The sequence below is a fragment of the Balaenoptera acutorostrata genome, chromosome 12, assembly GCF_949987535.1.
Source record: "Balaenoptera acutorostrata chromosome 12, mBalAcu1.1, whole genome shotgun sequence".
In the NCBI taxonomy this organism is placed as follows: domain Eukaryota; kingdom Metazoa; phylum Chordata; class Mammalia; order Artiodactyla; family Balaenopteridae; genus Balaenoptera; species Balaenoptera acutorostrata.
The window spans coordinates 87,752,305-87,764,975 of record NC_080075.1 but is presented as its reverse complement, the minus strand read 5'-3'; the positions used below and the strand labels follow the sequence as shown (position 1 = coordinate 87,764,975).

Below are 12,671 nucleotides of genomic sequence, written 5' to 3'. Positions count from 1 at the left end.
TGGAAACATAAGTACCTTCTAACTTGTAACCTGCTTCCTCCACAGTTTCTGGGATTAAACAGTATTCTTCAACACTATTTACAGTATAGATACACAATAATTAATGTCCCAGGACTGTCATTTTGATTGTTTCCCATATTTTGTTATTATAAAAGAATGTAGCCATGAACATCCCTGCTAAATCATCTTTGTACATCTCTGTTTCCTTAGAAAAGATTCTTTGTACTATGGCATTGCTACAGCAGAGAGGATGCAAGATGGGGGATTTGTGATACAATGTCACGTTGCTTTCCAGAAAACATTTTTCTCGCTGTAAAGGGCAGAAGGGGTAAACACACACTTGCCAGACCCTCTGATGATTCTAGAGCCCTGCGCTTTCAGCCCGCTGTTGTGAAGACCCTTGTCAGGCGCCCAACTCCACCCCGCGCCACGCTCCTCACCTGCACTGGACGCCCGGCCTCAGCGTGCAGTCACTGTTGCAGCAGGTGTCGTTGTTCAGGTACATGATGCCGGGGTCACACTCCTCCCCCTCGTCCACCCTGGAGTTCCCGCACACTTTGTTGCTGCGTTCTTGAAAACACTCCTGGGCCTTACTTTCAATGGTCTTATAGATGGACTGTTTACTGCAGTTTGAAAACATCTTAAGAGAAAAGAGGCCACATAGGACCCAAAATAACATAAAAATTCATTCCCAGGTGGTGTTTGTGCTTCTTTTCCAGGGACAAACTTTAACACAAAAGCCACAATCAGAACTACCTTGAAGGTATGTCAGGTTCACTGTCGCCTCTAAATGTCATTTGTATGGAATTGAGTCATGGCCCTCTGCAAGATGCTAAAAAGGTGACGTGAATGTGGTTAAGAGCCAAAAATTCTTCACAGGAAAGTAAGCTACACGAATGCTGAGACCAAACACCCCAGCCAGTCCGGCACGAGCAGAGGGTCACCAGATTCTAAGCCACCCCAGGCTCAGGCACAGGCCCCGCTGCAGGGACACTGAGAACGGGGCACAGGCGGCCGTCTTCCTAGATGTAACGATCCAGGCCTGCAAAACAGGGTCTGCTCTGGTTTACCTCTTCATCTTTCCCTGAATATTTACATCAATGATCCATGTTTAAAGTGTTTAAATAGTTGAGCTTAGTAAGAGGCATATTATTGCATATAGTCATAGTCTATTAAAAGATTAAATTCCAAATTATTACCTAAACGTTTTCATGAGTCCCCAAGATCTTAAGTTTCTTTGAGTTTCTACAGTTGACCAGCATCTCAAAGGAAGCCTGAACCCTAGCTTGCCCACTTGGTGTACAGAAACATGAAAATGACCTTCTACATTTGGGCATTTTTACCTGGAGCTCTAAAATGGAGTCCATTTCCCAAACCATCTGAAATTATCAAGAAAAGCAGAACAAGACTTGGGTAAAACTCAGCGTGGGTACTTCTAGAGGTAGGGCCGCCACAGTTTGCAAATGGCTAAAATGGCTTCACTTTCAGCCCAGACAAAGGCCATGAGACCCCTGAGGAGCGGAGAGCACAGGACCCTCATGAAATAGTATAAAATATACACTGGTCCCTGGCCCCAGTTCCTGGCGCAGAGCTCCTGAAGCCCCTGTAATTTCCTGGGTCAAAATGGGAGTGTCTTTTGTTGTAATGAGCCGACCTGGAATGGGCTCCTTGGTGGCTCCTGGATGGGGGCTGGTCACCAAAATGACCAAGCCACCATGAGAAGCTTGGAATTTTCAGCCCCGCCTTCCATTCTCTTTCGGAGGGACAAGGGCTTAAAACGGAGCTCAGGGCCGATCGTGCCTATGTGATGAAGCCTCCATAAAATCCCAAAAGTCTAGGGTTCGGAGAGCTTAGGGGTTGGTGGACACATGGGGGTGCTGGGAGACGGGTGCACTCAGAGGCAGGGACGCTCCACGCCCCTTCCCGCACACCTCGCCTTATGCACCTCTTCCATCTGGAGGCTCATCTGTGTCCTCGATCACAGCCTTTTATCATAAACCAGCAAACGCGTTTCCCTGAGTTCTACGAGCCGCTCTAGGAAATTAACTGAACCCAAGGAGGGGGTCATTGGAACCCCCAATCTATAGCCAGTTGGTTAGAAGCACAGGCGATGACCTGGGCTTGTGAGTGGCATCTGGGGGTGTGAGGGGGGGAGTGCAGAATCAGGGCACTCTTATGGGACTGAGCCCTTAACCTTTGGGATCTGATGCTATCTCCAGGAAGAGAGTGTCAGAACTGAGTTAACCCCAGCTGGCGTTGCAGGAAACAGCTTGGTGTAAAGAAAAACCTCCACGTCTGGGGACCAGAAGGGTCAGAAGTGAAGTGGGCTCTATGAATAGTAAAGTAGACACACAGGAAGAAACACACAATAGGGAAGAACTGGGTATTCCCTACACAGGAGGAAAAAACTGAATTGATTTTCCTTTTCAACCCTCCAAAGGTGACTGTGACCACTGAATCAGATACAAAAGGATCACTCTCCAAAAGACACTGAAGACCCCATCTCCCTAAACAGAAACACTAACTGGATTTTTTTTAAAGGATCTTCCAATGTATTTTTATAGTAAAGACATTTAAGGGGCCTGGTTATTTCAGTCTAGGCCTGAGGCAGTTAGTATTTTGCTGCGTTTATTCACCAGCACTGCAGACTCATGAGCTCAATTCTACCAGTTCATTATGGGAGGCCAGGTCCTTATGAATTCAAATTCACACTGAACCAATAAGAAGATCTCTTTGCTAATTTATCAGAGTCACACCCCCAAGCAGCTGGACCCCCCCAGACAGAGCTGAGGGAAAACTGACCACTTCACTCTCGCTTTTGTTGCCTCCACACTCCCCGAAGACCTCTGAGCCCTCTCTCTGTATCCTTACCACACCCCCTTCTCCTCCCACCAATAAACTCTAAGAGGTTACGATCCCTAATGCCATCTGGCTTGTCTGGTGTAAGGTGCCAGGTCCTGTCTTTCTAGGTCGAGGAACCACCTTATTTTTGTCCTGGAGCCTTTTTTACCTAGTTAAAAACATTTTAAGGAATTAATTTTAATGAAGGAATTAAAATGTGGACCAGAAGATGCCCAGTATCTCTTTACAAGGAGACTGCTACTTGGGTAAACCAAACTATTAAAGAAAATACACTTGGGACAAAATAAATAAATGGATAAAGTGTTCGTCGCTGATAGACTAGCAGCTCCAGAAATAAGTGGCTCCGCCCAGCCTCCATTCTCATTAGCGAGTTCTTACAGGGATGTTCCAAGAGCCCGCTGCGGAAGCCTCACTTAGGAAGAACTTGTAACAGGAAGAGTTAGCACCACGCGTGCTCACTTGAACAGTCTGCAAAGTAAAACATTTTACCCCAAAGTACTGATGCCATCCTCATGACCAAGAAGCAGTGACTAACAACTAGAGCTGCACTGTCTAATACGGCAGCCACTAGCCATATGTGATTATTTAAATTTCTTTTTCCTTACCACATATTTCACACTTTTTATTACAGAAACGTTCAAGCATCTATAAAGTGGACAGAATGGATTCAAGATGCTCACATGGCCCCTCACCAGCTTCAGCGATTATCAACTCATGGCTTCGTGACTCACCTATATCCTCACCGCTTTCCCTCTGTTCCCACACTGTTTTTTGTTGTTGTTGTTTGGGTTTTTTGCTGCTTTATTAAGGCATATTTTACATCTCACAAAATTTACCAGTTTCAATTGTACAATTCAGTGATTTCTAGTAATTTTACCAAGCGATGAAACCATCACCATAAATCAGTTTTAGAACATTTTATCACCTCAGTAAGGTCCCTCAGATCCTTTTACAGGTAATGCCCATTCCCACCTCCAGCCCCAGGCAACCACTACTGAATTTAAATAAAACAGAATTTAAAATTCAGTTCCTTGGTCTCTCCAGCCACATTCCAAGTGCTTACTGGCCACACGGGGCTAGCGACTACTGCACTGGGTACAGCAGATGGTGTTTCGCCCATCGCAGAACCTTCCAGCGAACAGTGCTGAACTATAGTGTACATCATTAGAAAAAGAGAGACAACCTCTGAAAAAAGGAGAAAAATTCAATAGGGTATGTGATACAGTGGAAGAACAGGCAAAACAGGTAGTTCCTCAGGCACAAGTTGTTCAGTGGAGGAAAAATAAAGCATAACAAGCAAAGAAAGAGAGGAACGGACTTTACACCTAACAGCCAAAGAAAACAAGACGCGACAAACAAAAAACATGACAAAAAAAACATGAGACCAGAATTTTAAAAGGCAGGGTCAGGGCCAGGGAAACACAAAAGTAATCCTTTCCTCTAGCTCCTGGGTCAGGCTTTAAAAGGGGAGTCAGGACAAATAACTTGACCTTCCTTCCTGATTAGATGCAGATGGTTAGCCCATCCCCCAGCCCACTTTAATTCAGCACAAAACCACAATATTTTCCTCATGATGCCTCATGCTGCTCAACTTCAAGTAAAAGGAAGAAGGACCGGACAGACATCTATGAACACTTTCAGTTCAGGCTCTACGAGTTAGTCATAGCCACTCTTAGGAAAGTCTCTGAAGCTGTTTACCATGTCCCAAGTCAATGAGTATTGTGTACTCCACCAGACACCCTCAAAAATCGTTCCTCTATTTACCTGACAAGTATTTATTATGTACCAGCTACCCTGAACAGGCCCTGGAGACAGAGCCGGTAACCAGAAAGGCAAGGGCCCTACCCACAGGATGCTTACATCTGGCAAATTACGTATTTTGTTGCAAAGGTTTATTAAAACGTGCATATTGTGAAGCAGTGTAGGGTTAACATGAATGACAAACTTGTAAATGAAATGAAAGGAAATTTTTAATTGAAAGCCTGAGCCCACCAGATCCTGCAAACTAGGACTCCTCCAGTGCAAGCCATTATATTAAGTAATTAATTTTCCACACAGCCCAAACCAACACATGATCTTCTTTGACAACAAACATTCCAGATGAGCAGATTTAGATGGACCATGTTTCACTCTTAACACACACAAACAAGTTTCAAGGTACTTTGTAATCTGTAGTTCCATCCCTAGAATGGAAAGCTTTCGTGAGCTCTCATTACAATTAAACATAGCCTCTTTCTTTCCTAAGCACATAAAAAAAGCTCCAAAAGATACATACCTTATTGTTCTCATGATCGCCACTCACAGCTATGGGATACATAACATACTTTCCTCCCTGGTCCTCATTTGGGGCACATTCTGCTAGACCATCTGGATCGTGTTCTGCTCCAAAATTGTGCCCCAATTCATGAGTTGTAACGAGGTCAGCTTCCTGAAGGATCATGCAGAGAAAACATTATTTCCTAATACCTAAACATCACCTGCTTTGGCCAGTTGGGCCCTGCTGTCTTAAATGTTGGACTATGATTTCTTCTATCAATTATAGACATTAAACAGAATTCATGGGATTTTATTTAATATTTTAAGTAGTATTATATGGATGAATTTAAATCAATGTAAGAAAATATAACTTAAAAGATATACTGGAACACTCTTACTGAGGCACCAAACACGGGCCATTCCAAAAACTGCCCGGCACCAGTAAACCAAATAGCTAACAGTCAATCATCCAAGCCTCCCGCCCCTCACCCCAGTCATACTCCTGTTAAGATCTAACTATTGTGGGTGGCCGGGGAGGGGGGGGGGTGGTGTAAAAACAAGACAACTGAAGAACAACAAAACAATGTTCCTTATCCCAGTGACTGAATTCATGTCCAATGACAATCTTAATGACCGAGAGGATTTTATCTATCAGAATCCAGTTAAAGGGCTGCACTGAACCGATGAGATCACCAGAGGATTTCTATCTGAACATAACAATGAATTTAGCCAGTAAACCTAAAAATGTTCCCGTATTTAACTGCAAAAAATAACAAATTTATTTACTGATTTTTTTCCTAAGGGGGGAAAAAAAAAATCACGCCATAGAATCTGAAAAAAATTGTATGCATTTTGCAAGACATGGGAATTTTAAGACAGAGTCCCAATTCTGAAACCAATGTGTTGAAGATTACCAAGTGTTTATATTAAAATGGTAGTAAAGAAAACTTTGCATTTTTAGCAAAAAAGTACTCAAATCCCAAAGGTGCAATATGGAGAAGTGATTCCAAACTGTGCTTTGGAAAAATTCATTAGTGGATTCTCTAACAGACTGACACTTTAAAAACATCGAAGCGATTTATTTTTTGTTCTGTGTGTCTTATAATAGAAAAATTCGGGAAGACCAAGGAAAACATGTCATGAAATCAAACCACTAATGATGCTGTGATACCAAAAAGGTAAAGGAGTACCATGAGAAACAATTCTGGAAATTAAAAAGTTTCCAGAAACTGCTTAGTATATATTTCTTCTCTCATCCCATTTCACTATTTTTAAATCAACCAAAGTCCATAATTTATATTAGGGTTCACTCTTTGTGTTGCACTTTCTATGGGTTTTGACAAACACATAATGTCTTAAATCCATCATTAAAGGATACAGAATAGTTTCAACACCTGAAAAAATCCTCTGTGCTGCACCTATTCATCCCTCCCCCCTGGGGAAGCAACCACTGGCAACCACTCATCCTTTTCCTGCCTCCAAGGTTTTGCCTTTTGCAGAATCTCATACAGATGGAATCAAACAGATTGGCTTCTTTTACTTAGTAATATACATTTACGGTTCCTCCATGTCTTTTTACGGCTTGATAGCTCTTTTTCTTTTTCTTGTTTTTAAAGTGCTGAACAGTACTGCATTGTCTGGATATACCAGTTTGTTTATCCATTCACCTACTGAAAGACATCTTGGCTGCTTCCAAGTCTTGGCAATTACTAATAAAGCTGTTATAAACATCCGTGTGCAGGTTTTTGTGAGGGCTCCTTTGAGTAAACACTAAGGAACACGGTTGCTGGATCCTATGGTAATACCAGAGTAAGTTCAGTTTTATGAGAAACTGCCAAACCATCTTCCTAAGTGGCTGCACCACTGTGCATCTCCACCAGCAATGGATGAGAATTCATGCTGCTCCACATCCTCGCTAGCATTTGGTGTTACCAGGATTTTGGATTTTAGCCATTCTAATAGTTGTGTAATGGTATCTCCTTGTTGTTTTGATTTGCAATTCCCTAATAACATATAATGTTGAGCATCTTTTCACATGCTTATTTGCCATCTGCATATCTTCTTTGGTGAGGTGAGGTGTATATTAAGATCTCTGGCCAATTTTTAAATTGGGTTGTTCGGTCCTTTATTGTTGAGTTTTTAGTATATTCCCTATATATTTTGGATAGCAGTCCTTTAACAGGAGCTGTAGATGAAGGGCTCCAGAAGGGATGTCTTTAGGAAAAACAATAATCCCGACTTGTCTCAAAAGAAATTTGACAGCTAACAATTATTTTCTTCTTTATACTTTTTATTTTCATATTTCCCACTAAAAGCATACATCTTTTTAGGCAGAAACAAAAAACAGTATGTATAGCTTTTAAAAAAGATACCTAAATAAATATGTAATAGCTCAGGTACTACTACAATAAACTCAAAATCTACACTTTTAAAAATTAAAGAACATACCTTTGTAAGGATGGTTTTACCATAATTTTTTGTGCTGGTCAAACCACTATTCAAATAGATATTTTTCTTTCCAATTGGACTATAATAAGCTACAGGAAAAAGGAAACAGAAACAAACTGCTTGTTCAATACAGAATTATAATATAATCCAATCACCTTGCTATCCTCACATATTCATACAACAAATGGAAAACTTACCCTTTGGGCAAACACCTCCATGACTGTTTGCTCTGGGAGACCCAACATAAGCTAATCCAAGAGTTCCCATATCAAAATCTTGGTAGGTGAAAAGATGTGCTAGGCAGACTTTAGATGCTTCTTCAGCTATATCAAAGCTGAATTGCTTTAAAAAAAAACCAAAGTACTCTTAATTAGATTAACAGTTATATCAGACTAAAAGATATATCAACTTAATATTCCAGAATACTACCATACTTTACGATTGCAATTTTTTTTACATTTTTTAATTGAAGTGTAGTTGATAGACAATATAAGTTACAGATCTAGTAATTCACAATTTTTAAAGGTTATACTCCATTTATAGTTATTATAAAATATTGACTATATTCCCCATGTTGTACAATATATCCTTGTAGCTTATTTTACACATAACAGTTTGCACCTCTTATCCCCTACCCCTACTTGCCCCTCCCACCCCCCCCAACTGATAACCACTAATTTGTTCTCTCTATCTGTGAGTCTGTTTCTTTTCTGCCACATTCACTAGTTTGTTGCATTTTTTATTTATTTGTTTGTTTGTTTTTTGGCCGCACCGGGCGGCATGCGGGATGTTAGTTCCCCGATCAGGGATGGAACCCATGCCCCCTGCAGTGGGAGCGCCGAGTCCTAAACACTGGATCGCCAGGGAAGTCCCTTGTTGTACTTTTTAGATTCCATATATAAGTGATATCATATATTATTTGTCTTTCTCTGACTTAGCATAACACCTTCCAAGTCCATCCATGTTGTTGCAGATGGCAAAGTTTCATTCTTTTTTATGGCTGAGTAGTATTCCATTGTGTGTGTGTGTGTGTGTGTGTGTGTGTGTGTGTGTGTCTATATATATATATAGACACACACACATCACATCTTCTTTATCCATTCATCTACTGATGGACACTTAGGCTGCTTCCATATCTTGGTAACTGTAAAAAATGCTATGAACATTGAGATGCCTGTATCTTTTCGAATTAGTATTTGTTTCTTTGATCGATTGCAGTTTTTCACCAGCAATCACAAAACTGTGCGGTATAGTGCTCCTTACCTAAGGTTCTCACTCATCTACACAGATGAGAAGCAGACTGTCATGGGGAGGGTGCAAAAAGGAAAGAGCTTGGAGCTTTTTATAGCGTTTCAGAACTAGGAGGGTTGACGTAAACACATGCAGTTCAGCACTGGGAACACTCCAATTCTGCAAGGCTCAGGGCTTTGATACTTCTTCCAGGGGATCTCAGCACCTCATACCAAAACAAATCCCTCTAAAGGACTTCAAGGATTCTATTGGTTTTGTAGGGGTTTTAAAGTTTGCTTTGGTTTTACAATGTATAGGAGTTATAAACTTATAGGAAAACATATATACCTAGTTTTATGTTACTAAAATTAAGATAAAAATTCATTCAAGTCAGCACTGGTGCTTTGGGAGGGTTTTTTTTTCTTAAAAGAGGTCCACGTATTACTTTATTTTTTTCATTTTTTAATTTTTTGGCCACACCACACAGCCTGCAGGACGCCAGTTACAGACCAGGGACTGAACCTGGGTCTCTGCAGTGAAAGCGCCAAGTCCGAACCACTGGACCGCCAGGGAATTCCCCAGAAGGGGTCCACGTTACTTTAAAAACCTCTACCATAACAGTCAGAGACTCCAACTTAAAAAGACTGATTTTTTTTTTTTTTTTTTTTTTTTTTTAATTTATGGCTGTGTTGGGTCTTAGTTCCTGTGCGAGGGCTTTCTCCAGTTGTGGCAAGCGGGGGCCACTCTTCATCGCGGTGCGCGGGCCTCTCACTATCGTGGCCTCTCTTGTTGCGGAGCACAGGCTCCAGACGCGCAGGCTCAGTAATTGTGGCTCACGGGCCCAGCTGCTCCGTGGCATGTGGGATCTTCCCAGACCAGGGCTCGAACCCGTGTCCCCTGCATTGGCAGGCGGATTCTTAACCACTGCGCCACCAGGGAAGCCCAAGACTGATTTTTTTTTAATGCTTAAAATGAGCGGTCGGAAAGCCCCGTATAAGGAATGAGGTGTCCCTGGGAGCTGTCTCCCTAGCCACAGAGGGATTTTGATAGTTCCATGATAATAGGCTTAGGCTCTGGGACACGCTTAAGAGCCTTAGGGAAGAGAACTGGAGAGGAGCATGTGCAGAGGCAAGTCATTCCCTTTGGTCCCTCCCCTGGTGTGAGTTGTCTGGAGGCCCACAGAAAAGCAGAGGTGGGATCGTTCAGCTGTCCTAGGTGTCAGGAGACCTGGCCACCTGCTTTTGGCTTTGTCATCACTAGTTGTATAACTAAACGTAGACAAGTCATTTAACCTTGCTGTTAATGGGCTGAATTGTGTCCCCCCCCCCCAAAATTCATAGGTCGAAGTTCTGAGTCCTAGCAGCTCACAATGTGACTGTATCTGGAGACAGAGCCTTCCTTTAAAGAGGTAATGGAGGTAAAATGAGGTCATGCAGGTAGGCCGAATCCAAAATGTCTGGTGCCCTTACACACACAAAGGGAAGACCATGTGAGGACACAGGGAGAAGACGGCCACCTACAAGCCAAGCAGACAGAACTCAGAAGACGCTAACCTTGCCAACACCTTGATCTCAGACTTTCAGCCTCCAGAACTGTGAGAAGATAAATTTCTATTGTTTAAGCTGCCCACTCTGTGGTGCTTTATTATTGGCAGCCCTAATAGACGAATACACTTGGCTGAGTCTCTTTAGAAGAGTAATGGTGCTATCTGAGACAACCTCTCCGGTGGCTAGTGGCCCACGTTAGATAAGGTATGTCAGAGTATTATACAGATACAGCACTCTAGGGATCTCAACCTGATAATATCTTTTAACTCCATTCAAGCTTTGAAAACTTGATTTCGCTTTGGCCTTGTTGAGACTCTAACCAGAGAACCCAGATAAAGCCACACTGTGCCTGGACCAACCCTAGAAACTATCAGATAAATAAAGATGTTGTTTTAAGCTGCCAAATTTGCAGTGATTTGTTACAGCAGCCATAGGAAACTAACACATTAACAACACAGTAAAAGATAAACACTATCACTCCACAGGCGGTCATTTTACAACAAAGCAATAGGACACACAGACAGAAACTGAGATCATGTGACAAAAAGGATAAATCATATCTTGTCAAGGCAAGAATCCATATGACATAGAATGTTTATGTTATCTTTAGATTCGTTACCAGAATAAAAACACAAAAATTTTAAATTTCCATAGAGAACTTTCAGATCTCCAAGTTATACTTCTACCATCTAATACATTTTCATACCATTTGGTAATTACTGACCTAAAAGATCTACTGATAAGCTTCAAAGAGACCTGAACTAACAAAATGGCGTGTAAAAAATCTGTAAGTTAGGTATCCATCTATTTTCTAAAGGCCTATTACTTCACTAGATTCGCAGAGATATTACGGTTAAGAAGCATTGCTCTGTAGCATTTTTCGCTTTCAGTTCTGCCCACCTTGCTGTCTGCCCTGCTACAGGGGATGAGGGCACTGTTGGATCAGCTGGGGTGGGCTGCCCCTGGTTTTCAGTCACCTTTCCTGAGATGCCCCTTCAGTAATACAGACATGACCCACGTTTTTAGGAATCAGAAAATGGTGTTAAATAGTATCACTTTCAGGGTTCCACGACCTACCTCTAGCAGCATCTTCACGTCCCAAGCATCCTTTTCTTCACTTGGGTAACTTTTTGCCATATTGAAGTGCCTTTGACCAGGTCTTACCTCTTGTGGAGACTTGAGAATGCGAATCTATACTTAAAGAGATAAAATACTTAGAACACTTCAGAAGAACACTTCAGAAAAAAGTCACAAGACTGAAATAATACTGCATTGTTTCAGCTATTCAAAAAAAGACCATCTACCATTCTTTAAAAAAAAAAAAGTTTTAGGGCTTCCCTGGTGGCGCAGGGGTTGAGAATCTGCCTGCCAATGCAGGACACACGGGTTCGAGCCCTGGTCTGGGAAGATCCCACATGCCGCGGAGCAACTAGGCCCGTGAGCCACAATTACTGAGCCTGCGTGTCTGGAGCCTGTGCTCCACGAGAGGCCGCGATAGTGAGAGGCCCGCGCACCGCGATGAAGAGTGGCCCCCGCTTGCCACAACTGGAGAAAGCCCTCGCACAGAAACGAAGACCCAACACAGCCATAAATAAATAAATAAATAAATAATTTTTTTAAAAAAAATTAGCTTAAAAAAAAAAGTTTTAGAGTCAAAATTCCATAAAATTCTCCAGCTCTAATATCTAATGTTTAATTTAAAAACAAACTGAGAAGCAAATGGTATGCAAAACACATATGTCAAAGAATGACTTATACATTTATCAATGTACTCCTAAAATTTTATTTCCTCTATATTTAGTTGGAAAAAATGAAAACCTAGGTTCCATGAGCCTAAAATAATGTATTCCAACTATAGTCATTGATTCAGAGATACAGAACAATAAGATGTGCAGCACCGCACACCACAGGAATAAGAGTACAAAAAATAGGGGCTTTTCCCTACACATACAGTACAAATTCATATTAATCCTAATTTTTTAAAAAAGGAACAAAGGTTTGTCTCCAAAGGAGATGAAACATATAGGTTGGCAGATCTGGCAAAGGAACAGAGCCATGCTCAGCTCATTGTTGCCGGTATCTCTTCCAGATCTGCCTGCCTACAGAGGGGATACTGGGCTCTGCTCTGCCACCACGGGGTAAGCTCACTGGGGCGGCTCTGCAGCTTTGGCGGTAGGTGATCAAGATCAACTCTGGGATCAGCTAGGTGGGAGACCCTGTGACAGCACATCTAAACCACATCCTCCAACCCACCTGTCATCTTTACAGAAACTGGTTTTCTAATCTCCTATCACACCTCATTTTTTCAATTGTTTCCAAATTTTAAAG

The 12,671-nt window shown here is 41.9% G+C and overlaps 1 protein-coding gene across 3 annotated transcripts in view; it reads right to left on the bottom strand.

The window, feature by feature from the left end:
- Positions 1-12,671, bottom strand: part of ADAM17 (ADAM metallopeptidase domain 17) — a 59,642-nt gene that overhangs the window by 18,871 nt on the left and 28,100 nt on the right. For 2 of the 3 annotated variants that reach the window (XM_007195662.3, XM_057558207.1), the window contains 5 exons: positions 11,421-11,534; positions 7,764-7,908; positions 7,567-7,655; positions 5,138-5,290; positions 441-640 (listed from right to left, as the gene is read on the bottom strand). In XM_007195662.3, coding sequence (XP_007195724.1) covers positions 441-640; positions 5,138-5,290; positions 7,567-7,655; positions 7,764-7,908; positions 11,421-11,534 — 701 coding nt within the window. Of the gene's footprint in view, positions 1-440; positions 641-5,137; positions 5,291-7,566; positions 7,656-7,763; positions 7,909-11,420; positions 11,540-12,671 lie in introns of all 3 variants that reach the window. The other variant, XM_057558206.1, reaches the window with a different exon arrangement.